The 20,389-nt window shown below is 48.7% G+C and overlaps 1 protein-coding gene across 17 annotated transcripts in view; it reads right to left on the bottom strand.

Moving 5' to 3' along the window:
* The window catches only part of CACNA1C (calcium voltage-gated channel subunit alpha1 C), a 631,672-nt gene that overhangs the window by 102,814 nt on the left and 508,469 nt on the right, over window positions 1-20,389 (bottom strand). For all 17 annotated transcript variants that reach the window (XM_062194587.1, XM_062194598.1, XM_062194596.1 and 14 more), the window contains 3 exons: window positions 13,656-13,816; window positions 12,614-12,839; window positions 41-248 (listed from right to left, as the gene is read on the bottom strand). In XM_062194587.1, the coding sequence (XP_062050571.1) occupies window positions 41-248; window positions 12,614-12,839; window positions 13,656-13,816 (595 nt within the window). The remainder of the gene's footprint in view (window positions 1-40; window positions 249-12,613; window positions 12,840-13,655; window positions 13,817-20,389) is intronic.

Consider the following 20,389-nt stretch of genomic DNA (forward strand, 5'->3'; position numbering starts at 1 on the left):
CCTCCTTAGCACTCTGCCACCCTCCCGGAAGAAACTGTACCTGAAACACGGTGAGCAGGGACTGCGGGAAATTGTCGAACGTGCTCCTCCGGGTCTGCATCTCATCGAAGTTGAACTTGCCTCCAAACAGCTGCATCCCCAGCAGAGAGAAGATGATGATGAAGAGGAAGAGGAGCAGGAGCAGGGAGGCGATGGAGCGCACCGAGTTCAGCAGGGAGGCCACCAGGTTGCTCAAGGAGTTCCAGTACCTGGAGCCCAACATGGGGAGGGAGGTCAGCTGCCTTTTCCTTCAGGCTCTCACCCGCTCATCCTTCCTCACTCACTGCCTGTCCGCTGTTACAGGTCCCAAGAGGGTTCCCACTCCCTGCTCTTCCCTTTCCCCATGGGTAGGGGTGGGGTGGGGGGTGGGGGTGAGTGTGGAGCTTGTCGGTTCCCATCTCGGGACCAGTGATGTGTAACTTGGAGGAGAAGGGACTCAGGGCTCCAAGCCTGCTAGCTGCATCACCCTTGGACAAGTCCCTTAGCTCCCCCACTTCCTCCTGCCTCCCTGTCTGAGAAATGGAGATGCTGCTGGGCTACTGGGAAGATTCCATGATGTAACCCCCAGCTGCCCAGGGAAAGCCCCAGCACACAGCTTGGCACACAGAAGCTGAGGGTTAGTAACTCCGCCGCTGGGCTTCAAGCAGAAACAAACCACTTTCTTCCCAAGAGCGCCAGTTTGAGTCGAGTCCAGGCAACAGTTGTCCAGCATGGACCCGAATCAGGTCACCCATGTATGAGCAGAGTTTCCCACATTTACTGTTTTAAGAATGGGCTGGGTAAAAGCGAGTCCTCTGGAAATTCTGATTCAGTAGCTATAGTTTGGGCCTCAGAAATCTGGATTTTCAACAAGGATCCCACAGGACTCTGAGAAGGAAGTCTCAGATTGTAACAAACCCATCACAGCCTTGGGGGGCAGCTCAACATACATGTCCTCCGTGAGTGGGCCAGGCAGCTCTGCCACAAGCAGAGAGCAGCTTCAGGGGGGATCCTTGGCGCAGGACCAACAATCTTTCCTCTGCTAATACAGAGGCACTCACCATAGCTTAGGGCAATCCCGTTCTCAGGGAAAAGTGAGTGTGGGGAACCTACTAACAGCTACTGACAGTGGCTTGGGCACCTGTGCAAGGGTCAGTTCAGGACCAGGAAATGCACTGTGGCAAAAGGGATACAGTCCCTGCCAGGAGCAAGTACAAAAACCAGAAAAATCACATTTCCCTATGGCTCCTGGGCTGGCCTGCCTGCCTTCCAAGCCACTGACTTTTGACTTCCCCCATTAGAGATCCCAGCTCATCACCAGCTTAAGTGGATGATGTGTGAACCACCCCATGGCAGAGCCCACAGCTGTGCCCCCAGTCCAGTCACTTCTCAGAGAACACCTCCACGTTAAGTGCAGGAGTAGATGGGCCAATGGTTTATTGGCGGGAGGGGAGAAAGAGAGAGAACACGCTCCCACCCACTGGCCCACTCCCCAAGTCCCCAAATGCCCACAATGACTGGGGCTGAGCTGAGCCTGAAGCTTAGAGCCAGGAACTCCATCCAGGTCTCCCACATGGGTAGCAAGGACCCAGCCATTTGAGCTATCACTGCTGTGTCCTGGGGTCTGCATTGGCAGGAGCCAGGGCCAGGCAGCAAATCCAGGCACTCCAGTGTTGGAGGCAGCCATCTTACCACCAGCCTCAAAGCCTACCCCAGAAGCTGCAGCCTTGCCCACTCTTTCTCCTTCACAAATTCATTTCCTCTCCCTTTTACCGGCCAGCCACAACTCCTCTGCAGGAGCATGCTAATCCATATTTATTTGTATGTGTTCTAGGCATACTCTGCAGTGTTATTTACTAGTGACAGTCTTGTTTAATCCAAATAAGCTCTGAGCCCAGAGGCTTCTCCCTTTATCTTCCCCATCTTTGGCCCCAGATCAATTTTGCATAACTCAATATGTGTGATGGGCTGTGTGGGGTCCTAATGGGTTAGAGGGTAAAGTGTTCTGTTTGAAGAAGGAAGGAAGAAAAACTCTCTGGGGTACAATGCCCTCTCCTCCTTCCCCAACCTGCCTGGAGATCAAAACCAACTGGGAAGCTTCTTCATCTTCAAAACTCAGTTCCCAGGTCCACTCTCGAACCATGGAGCTGGGGCTTGGGGAGCCCCATGCAGCCAGCCCAGCCCTCATGGTGCCTCATGGGCATTAAAGCTCCAACCATAGCAGTTATTTATTTAAGGAACCAGTACTTTTAGAGCATGTTTATAACAAAAATTTCCAAATAAACCACAGGGGAGGGCGTCTGCATGTGGACTAAGGTCACAGAGCCCTGTGGAGAGCCACAGTATCATGTTCAATTGTCATGGAATATTCTGGAAAAGTCTTAATGGTTGTGGGAGGGCAGAGCCTTAATTTTCATGGGGTACATGGATAGGAGGGAAATAACTCAACCCAGGCTCATGTCTCTGTCCTATCTCTCAAGGTAGCTAGACAAGGAAGCACCTGAATCCACAGAGGAAGTCTTCATAGATGGGGAAGGAGTTCGGCAGTGTGGACCAGTGTAGGAGGCAGAGAGGGGAGGGGAGGTGGGAGGGACATCTCCTGAGGGAGGAGCCTCTCAGAGAGCCTGGGCTTCTAGGGAAGAGGAGGCTGTGGTGGAGAAACAAACTGAGTCACCCACTAGAGGAGAACTCTGTTCTGGAAATGGCTGGTATGCGAAGTGGCAAGTAGTGACATTCTACAGGGGCCAGCAGAGAAATCGGTGTAAGAGCAGGGATGGCCAAGGGAGGCTGGAAATGGGCAAGGATTCTATTAAAAGTGAGAACTGGAACAGGTGTTCAGCTTAGTGATGAAGGTGCCGGTATCCCACATTGGAGTGTCTGGGTTTGATTCCCGGCTCTGGCTCCTGACTCCAGCTTCTTGCTAATGCAGACTCTGGGAGGCCTGGCTCAAGTAGCTGGGCCTTCATTTATTGCTGATAGAAATGAGATTTATTGGTGCCTGGGCAGCAGCCTGATGGGTGGGTGGAGTGGCATGGAATACCACATGGGGGAACTGGCTGGTAGCCCTACAGATCTTCACACTCTAAACTTATTAGCATCCTTCGGATTCCATGGCACTGCCATTATGGCCTGAGATGAGACAATGGCCTCTCTCGTACCAGAACTTCCCTCCTGTTTAGGAAGACTGGCTGGTGGCAAGGTAGAGTGGTCAATGGCACGTTAACCATGAAGTTATGGAGGCTTTGATCCTAAAGGGTCCAAGATATGAAATCACACACCCACATGCCAACAGTGAGCCACTTCAAGTACGCAATGTCTTGGTCATGGCACACTGAGGACTGAGGAGACCTGAGCCAAGAGCACTATCACCACTTCAGAAAGGCTCAGGGCACCCACAGAGATCTACACTCAGCGTCGGGGCTCCCAGGGCCCAAAGTGCAGGCCAGCTGCAGAGGCGCCCCTCCCCTCCTCACATGCTCCACCCACCCCACCCTCCGCCTTGGTGTCCACTTTTCTTTCCCATCCTCTGGCCACTGTGAATCATTCTCTTTAAAGCACACGTGTTTGTCTACCCAAACCACACCCATCTATTTACATTTGAGGGCTTCTAATCACATTTGAGGGCTTCTTTGTTAGGGACCATCTCCCCATGCCCAACAGCCTTCCTGTAGGTTCTGTCGCTTGCTCACCACCCATTCACTTTTGCTACCATTCCCCTCTGCCTCTCTGGGTTTAAGTTACCATCATCTGTTCATGTATACTTTCATCCTCATTTGTTTTTCCCCCTCTAAGTCTATCTCTGAGCTTGAGGCTCTATGGATTTCTACCTCCTTTTCTGCAATATAAAGAGATCCTTGCCTTCCTTGAATTGGAGCTTTCATCTCATGAGTCTTTTGCTTCAAAGAGCTCAGAGCGTGGTCCTTTCTCTTTATTCTAGGTATAGAACAGAGCCTTGAGCTTTCTATAAATAAAATATCTTCAAAAACCAGCACCAACCACTTTGGGGTGCTTTGCAAATGCTCCACTGTCCTTCCTCTCCATTGCAGAGAGGGTCATAACTAAATTTATACTTGTCCCAGCCATTCTTTTCCTGAAAGGCAAAGACAAAATCCTCTTAGTCTCAGTGGCAAGTGATCTATTGGAAGAATATGCATAAAGCAAATTTCAGGGGATGAGTCTGTGAGATGTAGACTTCCAGGGAGGGAATGAAGCCAGGAGGAATGGAGTCAGGTGAAATGACCTGGGAAGCAGGTAGAGGGAAGCCCTGGCCCTTTAAAATTCATTAAGGCCTGGAGGGATTCGTTTAGCTGGTGGCTGAACTGGGCATATTCTGGGCCAGAAGAAACCGCAGAGAATTCTAGGCTGACTTGGTGAGGGTCTGGAACAGCCTGGGGGTGACAGCCTCATCCACTGGCTCAGTTCCTGTTGGTCTCTGCCTCTGCTCCCTCAACTTCACCTTAGTCAAACCTGGCTTGGCTAACAAGTTCAAGGTTTTGTCTAATCTGTTTGCATCTGATGCCTTGGTCACATTGAACCTGCACCTGACCAAATAGCAAGGCAGCCTGGCCTTGACCTTGGGGTGGCTGTAGGAGGGTGCCCCTTAGAACTGCTGGACCAGGAGCTCCTCAGGGTCACTTAGTTGTCCCCTAAGGCAATGGGATTGTCAGGGATGGGGAAGGAGCACATTCAAGTCATCTCCCAAGCATCTTCCTGGTCCCCAGGAGGTGATACAGTCAGCCCCCATCACAGAGAATAACTGCCCTTTAGGTCCATGCCCAGTGTGCAGCTCTTGTGTTTGCGCTGCCTTCTCCACAGATTCTTGGCCAAAAACTGGGCAAACACAAAACATTGACCTTCTTGTCCATACTTTCCCCATCTGCACATTCAACTAGGTGTGAAATGAAAATATTTGGGGGGAAAAACTTGTGTCTCTGTAGACTTTTGATCTTGTCATTACCAGGGGTGATGAGGCCTGCGAAATCATTTTGTCTGGCCTTGTCACAGCCATCACAGGTGGGACTCAAAATTCTATGGCAGGCTAACTTTTAAGTTGATCTAGTTGTATGGCCTGAGGATCATGTTATAAGTATCCAAATGGCCCTTGGCAGATAAAGGTTCCCCAGCCCTGCAGGCCTAAGCAATGCATACTGTTTACGTAGCAGTTGCACTGTAGTAGATACAAGTAGTCTAGAGGAGGTTGGAAGTGTTTAGGAGGATGTGTGCAAGTGACTTGAAAATGCTATACCATTTTATACAAGGGATGTGAGCATCTGTGGAGCTTGGTATCTGTGTGCACCCCCTCAAGACACTGGGGGTCAACTATATACCTCCTTCCCACGGGCCCTCATTGAGCTCACAGGCCCCATGGGTCCATGGGAAGAGTGGGGGGTGAGAGTGGTGGGAGAGGGGGAGTGGGGCCGAGGCCCACAGCCAGACTCTGGCAGGGAATCAGAGGCATTCACAGCCTGGAAGAGTTGCAAAAGGCTCTCACCTTGGGGCTCTGTGGAGTTCCACGGGTGGTCATGATTCCTGAGTGACTCCTTATTGAGTCAGCCCCAGCTCCCATTTCAGGGCCTGGGAAGGGGAAAAGCTGGAAAAATGAGGGGGTGCCACAGGTCCAGAGGGGGAGAACAGCAAGTGCAGGGGGGATCTTGTGGCGCTCCAAGCTGACTGTATGAATAATGGGATGTGATTAGGAACCTGGAGGCATATCCAGACCTAACCTACCTTAGGCCCCTCTTCCTCCTCACAGAGTGATGATGGATCAGACAGATCTGACACAGGGGAGACCAACTGGATGTTGAGTCTTAGCAACATTTAGGGACCCGAAACCTCAGAACAGGAGAAAGCACCCCACCCATCATGTGGCTGGGAGGCCCGCTGCTCTGGGCAGTTTACCCAAAAAGGACAAAGACCCAGGGCACGTGCAGGCCCCTCTGTTCTCCCAGGGGTGGGGCTTTTGTCTTCCTTATTCTTCCCTATCCCACTGATAGCACGGTGCCCGCTCAGCAGTGTGCCTGTGACAGCTCTGCACTTGCAGTCTAGTGCAGGACTTCTGGGATTTCATTTTCATGAGCCACACGGGATGGAAGATATTCACATACACACACACACACACTATGCTCTGCAAGGTGCTTTCAGACTGTGACAACACACACAATGTAAGCACACTGACAATTCAACGATCTGGCCAAGACCTCTGATCTCACTAGGCAGTATGGATGGGTCAGAAGTCCATGCCAGCCACATCCACTCATAAAAGCAGCTGAGAATATAATGGGCTAAAAGTGATGATGTCACAAAGACAACACACTATTTTACTTTATTTCTAAATGTGGTTTATACACACGATGGAATATTATTCAGCCATAAAAAGTGAAATCCTGACATTTGCAACAAAATTGATGGAATGGGAGGTCATTATGCTAAGTGAAATAAGCCAGACTCAGAAAGATAAATTCACAGGCTTTCTCTTAATTGCGGAAATTAATATATTAGGATACAAAAATTGTGTGGATGTCATATCATTTGGTATTGAGTCATAAACAGTGCCTCAGTGAATCATACGATGTACATGACAACATAACCCTTCCATCTGCCATGCTTGGATCATGTCATGAACCCTTCACTTTGTGATGTTAATAGCCCTGTTTTCAATAAAATAGTATACATATATGCATGAATATAGGGTCTACACATAAAGTAAATATGACAAAAATCTTTAAAATTGCTAAATTTGAAAACTAAAAAAAACTTTAAACATTTTTAAAAAGAGAAATGAAAACTATTTTTTTAGCTTGCAGTAATTACAAATGATTTACTACACACACTGCTCAACTGTTGGGAACATACTGACTATTGTGACATCATGGCTGAGGGCCACTGACATTGGTGTTCTCAACTCTTGGGCCTCTGGCAAAGGCATGGGCGGCGGGAGGGCAGGTCAGAATCAACACATTTCAAATGCTGAATTCATAGCAGTTCACCATTACAAAGGGCTATTTTTTAATATAAGAAAGTGGACAAAGGACAACAGCAGGAAATAGGGCAGTGGTTCTCAAAGTGAGGTCATGGGGACACCAGCATGGAACTCTCTAGGGGTCACTGGCCTGCCTCTGTAGGGGAGATTCTACATTGTGATTACCCTTAATGAGTTCAACTCAGCTTAAGAATCACATTCATGGGTTCAGACCACATTGTAAAAAAAATGCTTCTAAAGCATAGGAGGGGCTATAGTAAGATCCTACAACATGTTCTCTGGGGGATTTTAAAAAGAAAAGGGAGAAATGTGTCTGATGTCAGGACCACATATAGGCAACCCATCTCAAGGCTCAGCTTAAGAGACCGCAATGTCCACACGCAGCCCATATTTTAGGCACTTTCGTGGTCACTGGATTGCACTGTGCTCATATCTGTGGCTGGGGACGAGGTCCAGAGGACACATGCGATTCCCCAGCTCAGTCGGCCTTTTTGTTGTTTTCCAAAGTCCCAAGAAAGTTTGGAGACTTGAAAATAGGAAGATAATAGCCTTTGTCAAGGCAACTTCCAATTAGATAATAACATTATTCTGTGTATAAACCCGATAGAGATCTGAAAGTACTAGTAATCCTTCTTGTGGAAGAACTCCGAGGAGCTCTCTGATAAAGATAATTGTTGAGGGGTAGTGTTTGGTGCAGCAGTTTAAGTGGCTACTTGGGATGCTTGCAGTCCATGTCAGAGTGCCTGGTTCAAGTCCTGACTACTCCACTTCTGATCCAACTTCCTGCTAACGCACACCCTGGGAAGTAGCAGATGATAGCTCAAGTACTTGGGCCCCTGCCACCCATGTGGGAGATCCAGATGGAGTTCCAGGCTCTTGACTTTGGCCTAGGCCAACTCTGGCTGTTGTACACACTTGGGGAGTGAATCAGTGACGAAGTATCTCTGCCTGTCTGTCATTTCTTTCTTTCTCTTTCTCTCTCTGCCTTTCAAATAAAATTAAAATAAATAAATAAAAATTTTCAAAAGAATTAGCTTTTGAAAAATGTTTTTTGACAATACTTTCATATTAGAAATAGACAAATTAGTAATTAAAAATAAAATGAATGCTAAATCTCTTCAAGATAGTATAACAATATCTAACAGTGATGCTTCTTTTTTTATAGAAATCTAAAACAAAAACAAAACCCCCAATGCATAGACTTTTGAACATTAAGAGGCATTGAAAACTCCAAGTTAAAAATAGCTTGTACCAGACCTCAGGAGGAGCAAGTAAAATCACCGTCTATCTATCCATAAGATTCAATATGTAACATTCTTGAAGTCTTGTCTCACGGGCAATACAAGACAGTGTGGCCTGTTGGCCCCATGTTTCAAGGAGTGGCTGGGAACACAGTAGCCGAAGAATGGCATACCTGCCTCTAAAACATTACTTATTTATTTGAGAGAGAGAGATTGAGAGAGAAAGAATGAGCACTCCATCCTCTGGTTCATTCCTCAAATGCTTGCAATACTCAGAATGACGTTTGGCCAAAGCCAGGAGCCAGGAACCAGGAGCCAGGAACTCAACACAGGTCTACCACTTGGATGCAGGAACTCAGTTACTTGAACCGCCAATTGTTGCCTCCCAGGGCGCACATTGGGAAGAAGCTAGTGTTAGGAGCTAGAGCTAGGGATCAAATCCAGGTACTCGGATGTGGGACGTAGTTGTGTTCATTGTTAGGCTGCAAAATAGGAAGAATAGTAATGGTAGTAGCCTATCCTCCTCCTCCTACAGGAAACTGTGAAGATTAATGGAGCTAACTTATGTAAGCTTTTGGGTCATGCTATCCGACACGGAGTAAGCACTGACACATGTTAATGATGAGTGTCAGTAGTGTTTCTAATACTTTCACTACAAACCAAGGATTTTTCTGAAATGCCAACATATTCAGGACTTTTAGGAAGAGCTCTTTTTTGGGAGGAGATGGGGAAGGAGGTTGTTGCTCAGAAGTGCTAAACATATGGATGTAAATTCCGTGTATAAGAGGCAGGCGTTTGGCTTAGCAGTTAAGATACTGGTTAAGATGCCCATGTCTGGTATCAGTGTCTGGGTTTGAGTCCTGGTTCTGTTCCAGATTCCAGCTTCTGGCAAATGCACATACTGAGAGGCAACAGGTAATAGCTCAAGTAGTCAGTTCCTGCCACCTACCTGGGAGACCTGGATGGAGTTCCCAGCTCCTGGCTTCAGCCTGGCCCAGCAGGGACCCAACTACTTGAGCCATCACCTGCTATCTTCCAGGGTGTGTATTAGTATGAAGCTGGCAGAAGTTGAACCAGTACCCAAACCCAGGCACTCTGATATGGGATGTGGGCATTACAAACAGCTTCTTAACTACGGCACCAATGGCCATCCCTGAACTTAACACTTTTAAATGCCTTGTCTCGCTGGATCATCTGTAACAGCAGTGTGAGTGCTGGATAGTTGCTGAGAATAGTGTGAAGAGAACAGAAATACCAAGGGATGCTTTGCAGGGCCAGCTGACTCACTCAGCCAAGTTCTGAAGGACACTGAGCTAGGTGTGCCAACCTTCATTAGTGTGCTGACTACCAAAGACTCCCCACGGCACAGATTTTTTGGGTCCCTAATTAGAGATCTTATTTTTGTTTTTATTTGTTGGATAAGGAAGAGGAGAAGGAGGAGAAAGGGGAGGAGGAGGAGGAGGAGGAGGAGGAGGAGGAGGAGGGGGAGGAGGAGGAGAGCCCATCTGCTGGTTCACTTCCCAAATGACCACAATGGTAAGGGTTGGGCCAGGGTTGGGTCTGATGCCAGGCGCCACAAACTCAATCCAGGTTTCTCAAGTGGGTAGAAGGGACCCAGTCACTTGAGCCATCACCACTGCCTCCCAGCATCTGCATTAGCAGGAAGCTGGAGTCAGGAGCAGAGCCAAGAATGGAACCCAGACACTGATACGGGGATACAGGGTGTGGGCATCTTAAGCATTAGGCTAAATGTCTGCCCCCAGAGTAGAGATTCTTAAGAAGAGGGGGCTGGTACTTCAGAAAATAGGCCCCCTTCCAAGTGTTTGCAATTTTTCCTTCTCTGTTTGACTGCCATCCACAGGAAGAAACAGATCTTACACTGCACATCAGATTCAGATCTCAGTGCTATGTCCACGTGAGCCCCTCCAATGTTCTTCTATTCGATATCATTCTTTGGTTACAAACAATGGGTGTGAGAAGGTGCAGAAATTAGAACCCTTGTATGTTTTTGGTGGGCATGTAAAATAGTCCAGTCTATTTAGAAAACAATTTCTCAAAGTCTTAAACACAGAGTTACCACATGACCTAGATGTAGCACTCCTTGGTATATATCCAAGAGAAAAGAAAACATACAGGTATACAAAAATGTGGATCTAAATGTTCATAACAACATCATTCATAGTAATCAAAAGTTATCATGAAACCAAATGTTCATCACTCAGGAATGCAGACATAAAATGTAACTCAGCCATGCAATGGAGGACGGAGGTACTGCCACCTACTACAGCACAGAAGGACCTTGAAACAACACAGAACACCACATGTCTGCACTGATGTAGACTGTCCACAACACACAAATCAACAGAGGCAGAAAGTAAAGCAGTGGTCACCTAGAGCTGGCATAGGAGGACTTTCTCTTTTGGGTGATGAAAATGTCCCACAGCTAGAGCGTGGTGATGGCTGCAAAACTGTGTGTGTGTGTGTGTGTGTGTGTGTGAAACACTGACTAGTATATGTCAAGGGGTAGATGTAAAGTATATGCATTATATCTCAATAAAGCTGTTAAAAATGATGGCTGTGATCCAATAAATTGATTTCACTGCCCCAAACAGATCACGACCCAGTTGAAAACTGTCCCAGAGCACACTGCCCCCTCCCCATGCCACCGCCCCCATCCTCATCATGAGAATCTCAGCACGCCCTGGACAGTGAGAGAGTCTGCAGTCTTTGGGTGGGCAGATGGACAGACAGATGGAGAGGGGGTGGACGTGTGAAGGAGGGATGAAAGCCATTTGTAGCACCATGTCCCTCAGGCTCCTTCCACAGCTAATGGATCTTGACTGCATTTGCAGTAGCAAAAGCCCAGCCAAAAGACTCACTTCGCAGTCTTCCTAACAGCGAGGGCGGCCAATGAGAACAGCTGCCCTTGGTGAGATTTCTGGGAGACATTGTTCCCCCCACTGACACAGCACAAAAATCACCATCATCACTATTTCTAGGCATATAGTTCAGTGATGCTAAAGACACTCATGGTGCTATGAAAGCACCACTTCCACCCCTCTCAAAAACTCTTTCACTGAAATCTAACCATTAAATAGTAACTCCTCCTCGTACTCGTCTACCATACTGTGATTTGTAGTTTATTTTTATTTTACTGGTTTGAAAGGCAGAGAGACATAGATAGAGAGACACACAGAGAATTCCACCCACTGGTTCACTCCAACTACTGGGGCTGTGTGAGACCAGAGCTAGGAGCCAGGAACTCCATCTGGGTGGTGGGGACCCAAGTACTTGAGCCATCTCCAGTTGCTTCCCAGGGTACCCATTTACAGGAAGTAGAATGGGAAGTGGAGACAGGTCTTGAACTCTGGTACATCAATATGGCTGTGGATGTCCCCAGTAGCAACTAAACCACCGAATCAAACACCTGCCCTTGCTTCTGTGGCCTGGACTACTCCAAGTACCTCATATACATGGACTCCTGCAGTACTTAGCTTTTTGCGAGTGGCTTCTTTCACTCAGTCCTCAAGAGTCACCCCTGTAGTAGCACACTGTAGAACCCCCTTCCTTTAAAAGCAGAATGATTTTCCATTGTATGGCTATATCTCATCTTGCTTATACCACATTTTGTTTATCCATTAACCATAGGGTACTACAGTTGTTTCCAGGTTTTGCCACAGTAAAAAATGCTGCTATGAACACAGGGGTACAAATATCTGTTCTACGCCATGATTCACACTCTTATGACTACATACCCAGAGGTGGGATTGATGGATAATAGAGTAATTCCATTTGTTATTTATCTGAGGGACAGCCACACTGTTTTCCACAGTTGCACAGTGGTTGCATTACATTTGCATTCTCACTAGCAATGTGCAAAGGCTGCAATCTCTCCATGCCCTCACCAACACATATTAATTTTTGTATTTTGTTCTGAGAGTAGGCTAATAGGTGTGTCTGGGAGTAAGAGAGACTAACTCAGCTGGGACGGGTGCCCCCATTAGCCCCTTTTCTTCTTTTTGCTTTGAATTAGAGCTGTTTTGTGACCTTTGGGGTAGAATCAACACCAAGGCTAGTGAGGGACAGAAAGACACTGAGTCCCTGACACTTTCTTTGAAGACATTTTGGCTACCTGTCTCTGGACTTCCTTCACACGACAGAATAAACCTGCTTTGTTTACGCCATTGAGTTGAACCTCTGATATTAGCAGCCAGTGAAATTCCAAATTATAAATGCCCCTCTGTTGCATATGAGCTGAGGGCAGAACCTTCTAGAAAATACAGCCACTCTCCCACCTAGGCCTTTCCTCCTCCCTTCCCTTCCCAAAGGACTTCTCCCTAGTCCCATCTCCAAACAGCAACAGGGAGCCAAATACCTCGTAATTTTGAATATTCTCAGGAGCCGCACGCATCTCAGCACAGAGATGCCCAGGGGGGACATGACCTTGGTCTCCACCAGGATGGTCTCCAGGATGCCCCCGCACACAATGAAGCAGTCGAAGCGGTTGAAGAGGGACACGAAATAGGCCTGCAGGCCCAGGCTGTACATCTTCAGCAGCATCTCAGCAGTGAACAGGGCCAGTAGAGCCTTATTGGCCGTGTCTTGTGGGGGGAGGATGTTTTCCCCAGAGCAGCAGGAACCAAGTGGGGGTAGGGAGGGGGAAGACAGAAAGGGCTGTTACCACCACCACCAGTGAAGAACACTCCCGTCTCCAGCGATACCCAGACCTCCCACTCCCGTGGGAGCCCAGCTCGTGGGAAAGGGGCCCCTGGAAGCACAGTGTCTGTGAGCAGCTGCCAACCCAGAAGGCTTTGTGCACACTTCCTTTGTCCGCACAGAGCGAGAGATGAGGGCCGGAGAGGGTGGTGATCTGCCCAGTCCAACCTGCCTGAGCCGGACCTCTTCACCCGAGGCGAGCTGCCTCCCAGAATTCTGGAGTGTAGTCCCCAGGCTGTGGGGACGCCAAGGGCTGAGGGGTCAGTGGGGCCCTCTTCTGCTGGGAGGATGACCCACCTGGCCACCAAACCCCCGGCCCCGTGAGGACAGCTCCCGGGGCGTGGACCTGTTTTGCACTTCCTGCCCATTTGCACATTTCATCCTTGCACGTCTGCGTAAGGCCTGGGGCACTGCAAATCCATTCTGAGAAGTTGGCAGCCAAGGGTCTGAGCTAGCCAAACAAGCGGCAGCTCATGTCCTTGTCACCACCTGGACCCAACGGCGACCGGGGGGGGAGGCAGATGGCGTGGGCCCAGTCGGGTGAGCCGCGTCTGTTCCTACTGTGGTTGGGCATTTTCCTGTGAGCCACCAGGCCCTCAGAGACTCCAGCATGACACCTGCCAAGAGCCACAGCCACAGGTTGCTTTTCTGTCACCCGGGGGACTCAGTGCTGAGGGGAGTGAGCCGGGGCTGGGGCTCACCTTGGACCTCCGTGAGCCAGTGGGGCTGGTTGTAGTGCTCGGAGGCAATGGTGAGCGTGTTCAGGAAGACCAGGAAGATCACGAGCCAGTAGAAGACGTTCGACTTGACCGCTGCGCGGCACTTTCTCCTGCAGAACCGATTCCACCGGCGCCAGTAGCGGCTGCACAAGGGGAGGCAGAGAAGGGTGGGGTTGGCTATGAAATGGGATTTTCCCCACCTGGGCTGCTTTCCACCCTTAGCCCACCTGGCCTTGCCAGAGCAAAGTGGCCAGGGGGCACGCTTTCTGCAAGAGAATGGGGCTGCCCCACTGACTCAGTGCTGCAGGGGCTTGGGGGGATGTGTCTGAACTTCTCCGGGCCTCAGTGCTGTCATCTGTGAAATGGGACTGGGGCCAATCTCAGGGTTGTGGTGGGTATCGATAAAATGCCACCTAGCGTATCTGCCTAGAGCTGAAGGTGCTCGTAACTGAAACTGCCTTCTACTAGTGGCGTTGTTGGAAGTGGGATTGCAAGTATTAAGAGCATTGTTAGTAACCGCGGCGTTGTTAACGATAGGACTAGCAGCAGCTACTGCGCCTGACACGTGCCCAGCCTATCCGGTCCTGCTCAGGATGTCTCCCTGGTTCCTTAAATGACTCTGCAAGGCAGGTGTCACCCTGACTGCAGAGGAGAAAATGAACGGCCACGGCGGGGGCGGGTGGGGATTCCTTGGCTCATACCACGGAGCGGCAGGGCCAGGCCTGGTCTTCTCCCCAGCCGGGTATCCTGCACCTTACCCACACCGCCTCCAAAGTAAAGGACAAGTGGGAGCAGAGGTGCTTTGCTTTTATGGGTTATAGAATATATATAGAATATATCCTTTATTTGGGAAAACAAGCGACCCTCCCCCAACACACACACACACACACACACCTTTTCAGCTCATCCATGGTCACCAAAGTGTTCCCATGGTCTCTCAGGGCCTTTGTCAGTGATTCTGAAACCTGGTTATGCACAGATTTCCCAAGAAAACGATAGCCGTTTCCCCCAAAAAGAAACCTTACCAGTACCCAGGCCCTAACATCAATTAACTGATGCAAATTTCTGGGGGTTAGGTACTTTCAAAGTCCCCAGGGTGTTCTAATGTGTAATTATGGCTGCGAACCATGAAGCTCGTAGGTCCCATTTTGTCATTCTATGGTAAAAGGGCTTATAACTCATCCTGAGTTCCATGCTCTTGATAGAGAGAACTTAGCTGGATTTGGTAATGGCAGATGACGCGTTTCATAAACACCTTGCACTGTGCAAAGTAGAGAAGCAGAGTGATGTACAGGAGGAAGGCAGCACAAGGCTGTGCTGAGGGCTGTGGCAGCAGAGGGGACACAATCGGGTTTGATGTTCGGAAACTGAAACACCCAACAAAAACAGCCCCCTGTCAGCTTCTGGATCAGGGGCAACACGAAAAAGACTCTTCTGGTTTTGCAGGTTAGAGACAATAATGGCAGTCGCTTTAGTAACGACAAAGCAATTTCGGAGGCAGTATCTGTAGGCTACTGAGCTGACCAGATGCCCAGGGTGAGATGGGAACGTATGGAAGGAGCTGCCAGAAGTTCTAGCCCGGGTGATCTGCCAGGGTGACACCCTGAGCCAGGAGAGGGCTGAGTGACACAGGAGGGGCCCCGGGCAGGGAGGCCAGCTATGAGCAGGGGCGTGCTCGGCTCTGGGTGGGGGCTGGGGGTGCTTGCAGGGCACACAGAGAGACCCACTTGCTGGGGCAGTAAAGAAGCAAAGCAGAATCTCTAACTATAGTTTTCCATAAAATGATCCCCAGTCTGCAAATTCCCCCAGTCAGGAAGACATCCTCTAAGCATGCAGATTTCCAGACTTCATACTGCAGCTCACAAGTGGGTTGACCAGGAGGTCATTTCTGGCACTGAAAAATGACCAGAACAGAAACTATCACAGCACAGATCATATCATAAGGATGGTGGTTTTAAAAAAAATTAGTAAGAAAATTATTTTCTAAAATAACAGTTTCGGGTGCGTGTATGTTTGTGTGTGGAGTACAGGGTCAGTATGTGAACGCTGGCCTTCCACTGTAGGGCAGTGAAACTGAATCAGGCCTTATATTCTAGATCTATGTCTCTGGCCTTCTGGCCAGAGATGACCACGAACTCCTGTAGAGGCCCTTCCTCCACAGGTGGGTTCAGGTGGAATGGCAGACTCTGTGTGAGTGAAGTGAGACTTCTACCACTTGTGTGCTTGTTTCCAAGCCCCTGGGCCAGGCAGTACCACATGTGAGTGTGTCCAAAGCAGGCATAAGACTGGTCATGGGGGTCAAGCCTTACTCTTCTACTTCCAGAAAGGGCGTCCCTCCAACTAGCCCACACTCCGGGATGCCAGGGAAGTGGATCCCTGCACCCACCTGCCAAGTTGCCTTTGGGGACAGCTTGGCCCCATCTGTATTTCTGCTTGGTCTGTAGAACACCCTGGTACCAAACCTTGGCTAAGCTTGCAGAGCGGGGCAGGAAGGGAAGGAGCCGCCTGGGTGATGCTCTGATCCGACCCATGGGCGCAGGCTGCTTGAATGCCATCGACAGTGGGCGCCAGGCCTTCGCAAGGACACTCAAAAATTCCCTCCCCAGAGAAGAAACACCAAGTGGTCGGAAAACTGCGGCTTCCAAACGCACTTGGAATGCTTGTCATCTCTGGTCATCGCACCCTCGATCTCAGCGGTGCGTGTGTGTGGAGCGGGGAAAGGCGTGGGACAGTGAGCTGCAGCCGCTCCATAGTGAGAAGCGACTCCACGGCCACCAGTTCCTGGGGCTGAACACCTTCCCTTGGCAGAGCACTGCCCTGCTTCTTTCCTGGGAGTGTGACTAACACATTGTACAGAAACTTGGTAGGGTTTTTTTTTTTTTCCCCTGGAAAATGAATTTTCAGGACAAACTCGTCTCTGATCTTAAATAGGCTACATTGTGGTTGCAAAGACTCTATTTTAAATAGACACAGTCTCACTGTAGAAATCACTGATAATTGCTTGGAGTCTCAAGCAATCACAGTTGCTTTCTTTTATAGTGTGTAGGCACCCGCCCTGGAGTCAGCTGAACACCAACGACCTGAAGCCCCTCTTCCCCCAAGTTCAGGGCAGCCGATGTGGAATGCTGAGAGGGCCGGCCACTCTGTCACGTGGCTCTGGACCTGCTCTGTAGGGGCTCCCAGGGGAGCGGGCTCAGCCAGGACTGCCACCCTCCCCCACACCCCAGTGACAGGGGGCTGCTCCAGCACAGGGCCTTTCACGGAGTCACATGGATTTTGGGCTGGGGTGGGGGTGGGGGTAATTACTATCCAGAGAAAGTATTTAAAGATAATTACACACCTCCCACTCTTCAAAATATAGCTTTACTTGACAACTGGTTTCCTGGCAACACTTCCTACTGTATAATAAATGTAATGGTTTTATTGGAATGTGTAAATTTATTTGTGTTTACGTATTCACGGAAGATCCAGAAAGTAAGTGGTAAAATAGGGAGGAGAAACTTGCCTTCCAGTCACGTTCCCTTCACACCAGCTGGAAGCCATTTGCTCTACAAACGGAACCATCCCCATGCAGACAGAGAAGGATGAAGGCCAATGGGTCTACTGGGCTTCTCTGAGCTCCTGTACCACTGCAGCCCTGCCTCTGCCCCCTCCGCCCGGCTCTGGGCCTGGCTTTTGACTTTCTGCTGTATAGAAGGCCCCCAACCACCAGGGCCTCCACCTTCTGCCTCCTACATTCGCCCACCCTGTAGAGCTCAGCTTGGGCCCCAGCATCTCCGTGATAAACTTTCTAGTCTCCCCAGCATGTGGCACTCCCAGAGCATTTACTGTCTGCATCACTAATTTTAGTGACCCGTGCATGAAATCTTCACTGAACACCTGCCATGGGCTAGAGAGCCCACAGTTCATGCAACAGGCACAGTCCCTGTCTACATGAAACCTGCAGAGTGCCAAGCAAGCTGTCACAATAGGAGGTGTCTGAGCACATGGAGCAGCCAGGAGAGGTTTCCCAGTTCCTTGGGTTGTCAGTTAGCTTTTACTGTCATGGTTCTTGTTTCTCCAGCGAGATCCTCAGCCCCATGAGGGAAGGGGACCGGGCCACCGACCCCCGGTGCTTGGCACAGTCCCGTATTACACACCAGAACTCAGGGCTGACAGGTTGGCTCAGCAGTAGAGGCAACAGAGATTTATGAGGCTCCAGAGACTCAGGGCTGAGGGTGGAGATGAGGAGGCCAGAGCTCCTGCAGTAGTCTGCCTGGCCCGTCACTGCTCATGGGCATCTCAGACAGTGGACCACATCAAATCAGTGGGCACTGCAGGCTCTGTCTGGAGGCTAGGGGAAGTTTCTGTTTTCTACTGACTAAGACCAAGAACAAGTAACACAGAAAATCATGAGATTTAACTCTTTTATAAAAACGGGCTGTTGGAGACTGGGACAAATGTGAATTGGGCCTTGCTGATAGGGAATACTAGGAAATACTCCATTATTGCCTTAATATAATAAGTCCTGGGCCGTTGCCGCAGCTCAATAGGCTAATCCTCCACCTAGCGGCGCCGGCACACCGGGTTCTAGTCCTGGTCGGGGCGCTGGATTCTGTCCCTGTTGCCCCACTTCCAGGCCAGCTCTCTGCTGTGGCCCGGGAGTGTAGTAGAGGATGGCCCAAGTACTTGGGCCCTGCACCCCATGGGAGACCAGGAGAAGCACCTGGCTCCTGCCATCGGATCAGTGCGGTGCGCCAGCCGCAGCACGCCGGCCGCGGCAGCCATTGGAGGGTGAACCAACGGCAAAGGAAGACCTTTCTCTCTGTCTCTCTCTCTCACTGTCCACTCTGCCTGTCAAAAAAAAAATATATATGTATATATATAATAAGTTCATTAATCTACTAATTTTGTCTAAAAGCGCCATTCTAATATTTCTCTTAAATAAGCCACAACCTGCACCTCTCAGATTTACAGATGGAAAAGGCCCATATGACATTCAACGTTGATTACAGGGGTACTTCACAAAGTTTGTGGAAAATGGAATTAAATGATAAGTTTATGTTGGTGCAAACGTTTTTGAAATTCACCTGTATTTTTGTCATAGTACACAGTTCCCAGGAACTTTTTGAAGACCCCTCATATTTCTCTTTGTTAAACTGTTTTGCTCACCAGAGAAAATAGTTAAGAATGTGTTGATAATTTTGTTGGCATTTTCAACCTGCTGCCAGCCTTAGATGTCAACTAGAGTCTACAGAATCTGAATTAGACAACTGCCTGGGACTTCCAGAATCACACTGTCTGATACAGTATCCCCAAGCAACATGCGGCTGTGTGCACTGACATGGGGCCAGTCCACACTGAGATGTGCAGTCAGCGCAAAACACACACTGGATCTCAAAGACTTAGTTTAAAATAAGGATGTCAAAGGGCTCACTAAGTTTTTTCCATTAATTACATGTTGAAATAATAATGTTTTTGATATATGAACTATTAAATCCTTTAAAAATTTTAAGTTACTAGAAACATCATATATATAAAAATATATATGCATGTGAGTGTATATGTGTATATATATGTGTGTATATATAATATATATGTGTGTACATATTATATATATATATATATATATATATATATATAGTGAGATAACAACCAAGCTGCCATCCACTGCTTCATTACCCAAATGACTCCGACACCTGAGTCTGGGGCAGTATCAAAACTAGGAACTAGGGGCTTACTCAACCCAGATTTCCCATGTGGGTGGCAGGGACCCAACTATTTGAGTCATCACTGCTGCCTCCCTGGGGTGCATTAGCAGGAAATTGGGATTGGAAGCCCAGTGTTGAACCCAAGCACTCTAATACAGGACTCGGGTGTCCTGAGCAGCATCTTAATTGCTATGCCAAACACTTGCTCCTAGAAAACTTTTACAAGAAATTCTATTTCTATTCAGAGGCACTGCTCTAGTGCTAGTGACTGTGCCCAAGATACAACAGCTGTGCAGGGACAGGGCTTAGTTTTGCCGGACAGAACCTTACCACCAGTTGTCATGGTGACAGTAGGTGGCCTCTTGTGTGTGAATTATGACATGGATGTACATGAAACATGTGACTCTGGCCTCTCTATCCTCAATCTCTTCATCTGAAAATGGGCTTCATGGTAGCAACTAGGAAAAGCCTTTTGGGAATACAGCGTCTGCTCTCCGTATTTATGCTATATTATGATTGGGGGCTGCAGAAGAAGGAACTCTCCCCAGAGTGAGAGGTCAGGGCCAATGGCTGGTCTACAGCAGGCTCAGCAGGGTCTCAAAGCCAAGCAGAGACCCCAGGAGAGGTGCCACTGCTCTTCCCTTCCATCTCAAAAATGCAGGTTATACCACATATCCCTGGATAACCCTGAGTGTTCTGGGCAATTGGCAGCTTGAGAGATTCTTTACAAAAATGTAATTCTCTCTTCCATCCTCCAGATCATGATAGCTCCTTCCTTCCTTCCTTCCCTCCTTCATGATTTACTCATTTGCACAAATAAGAGTAATATTTTGGAAATAATTTCAAATGTATTTACTCTTATTAGGGTGGAGACTCTGGAATTGTTAAAAGCACAACAGGCTTTCTCAGCTTTGGCTGTCAAATTAGACATTTTGTCTGAATCTGTGTCAAGTTTATCTCCCTGGGGAAAGACCATTGATACATTCACTCACTCAGCAGATATTTAGGAAGCCCCTGCTGTGTCCT

Source organism: Lepus europaeus, chromosome 6 (genome assembly GCF_033115175.1).
Source record: "Lepus europaeus isolate LE1 chromosome 6, mLepTim1.pri, whole genome shotgun sequence".
Lineage (NCBI taxonomy): Eukaryota > Metazoa > Chordata > Mammalia > Lagomorpha > Leporidae > Lepus > Lepus europaeus.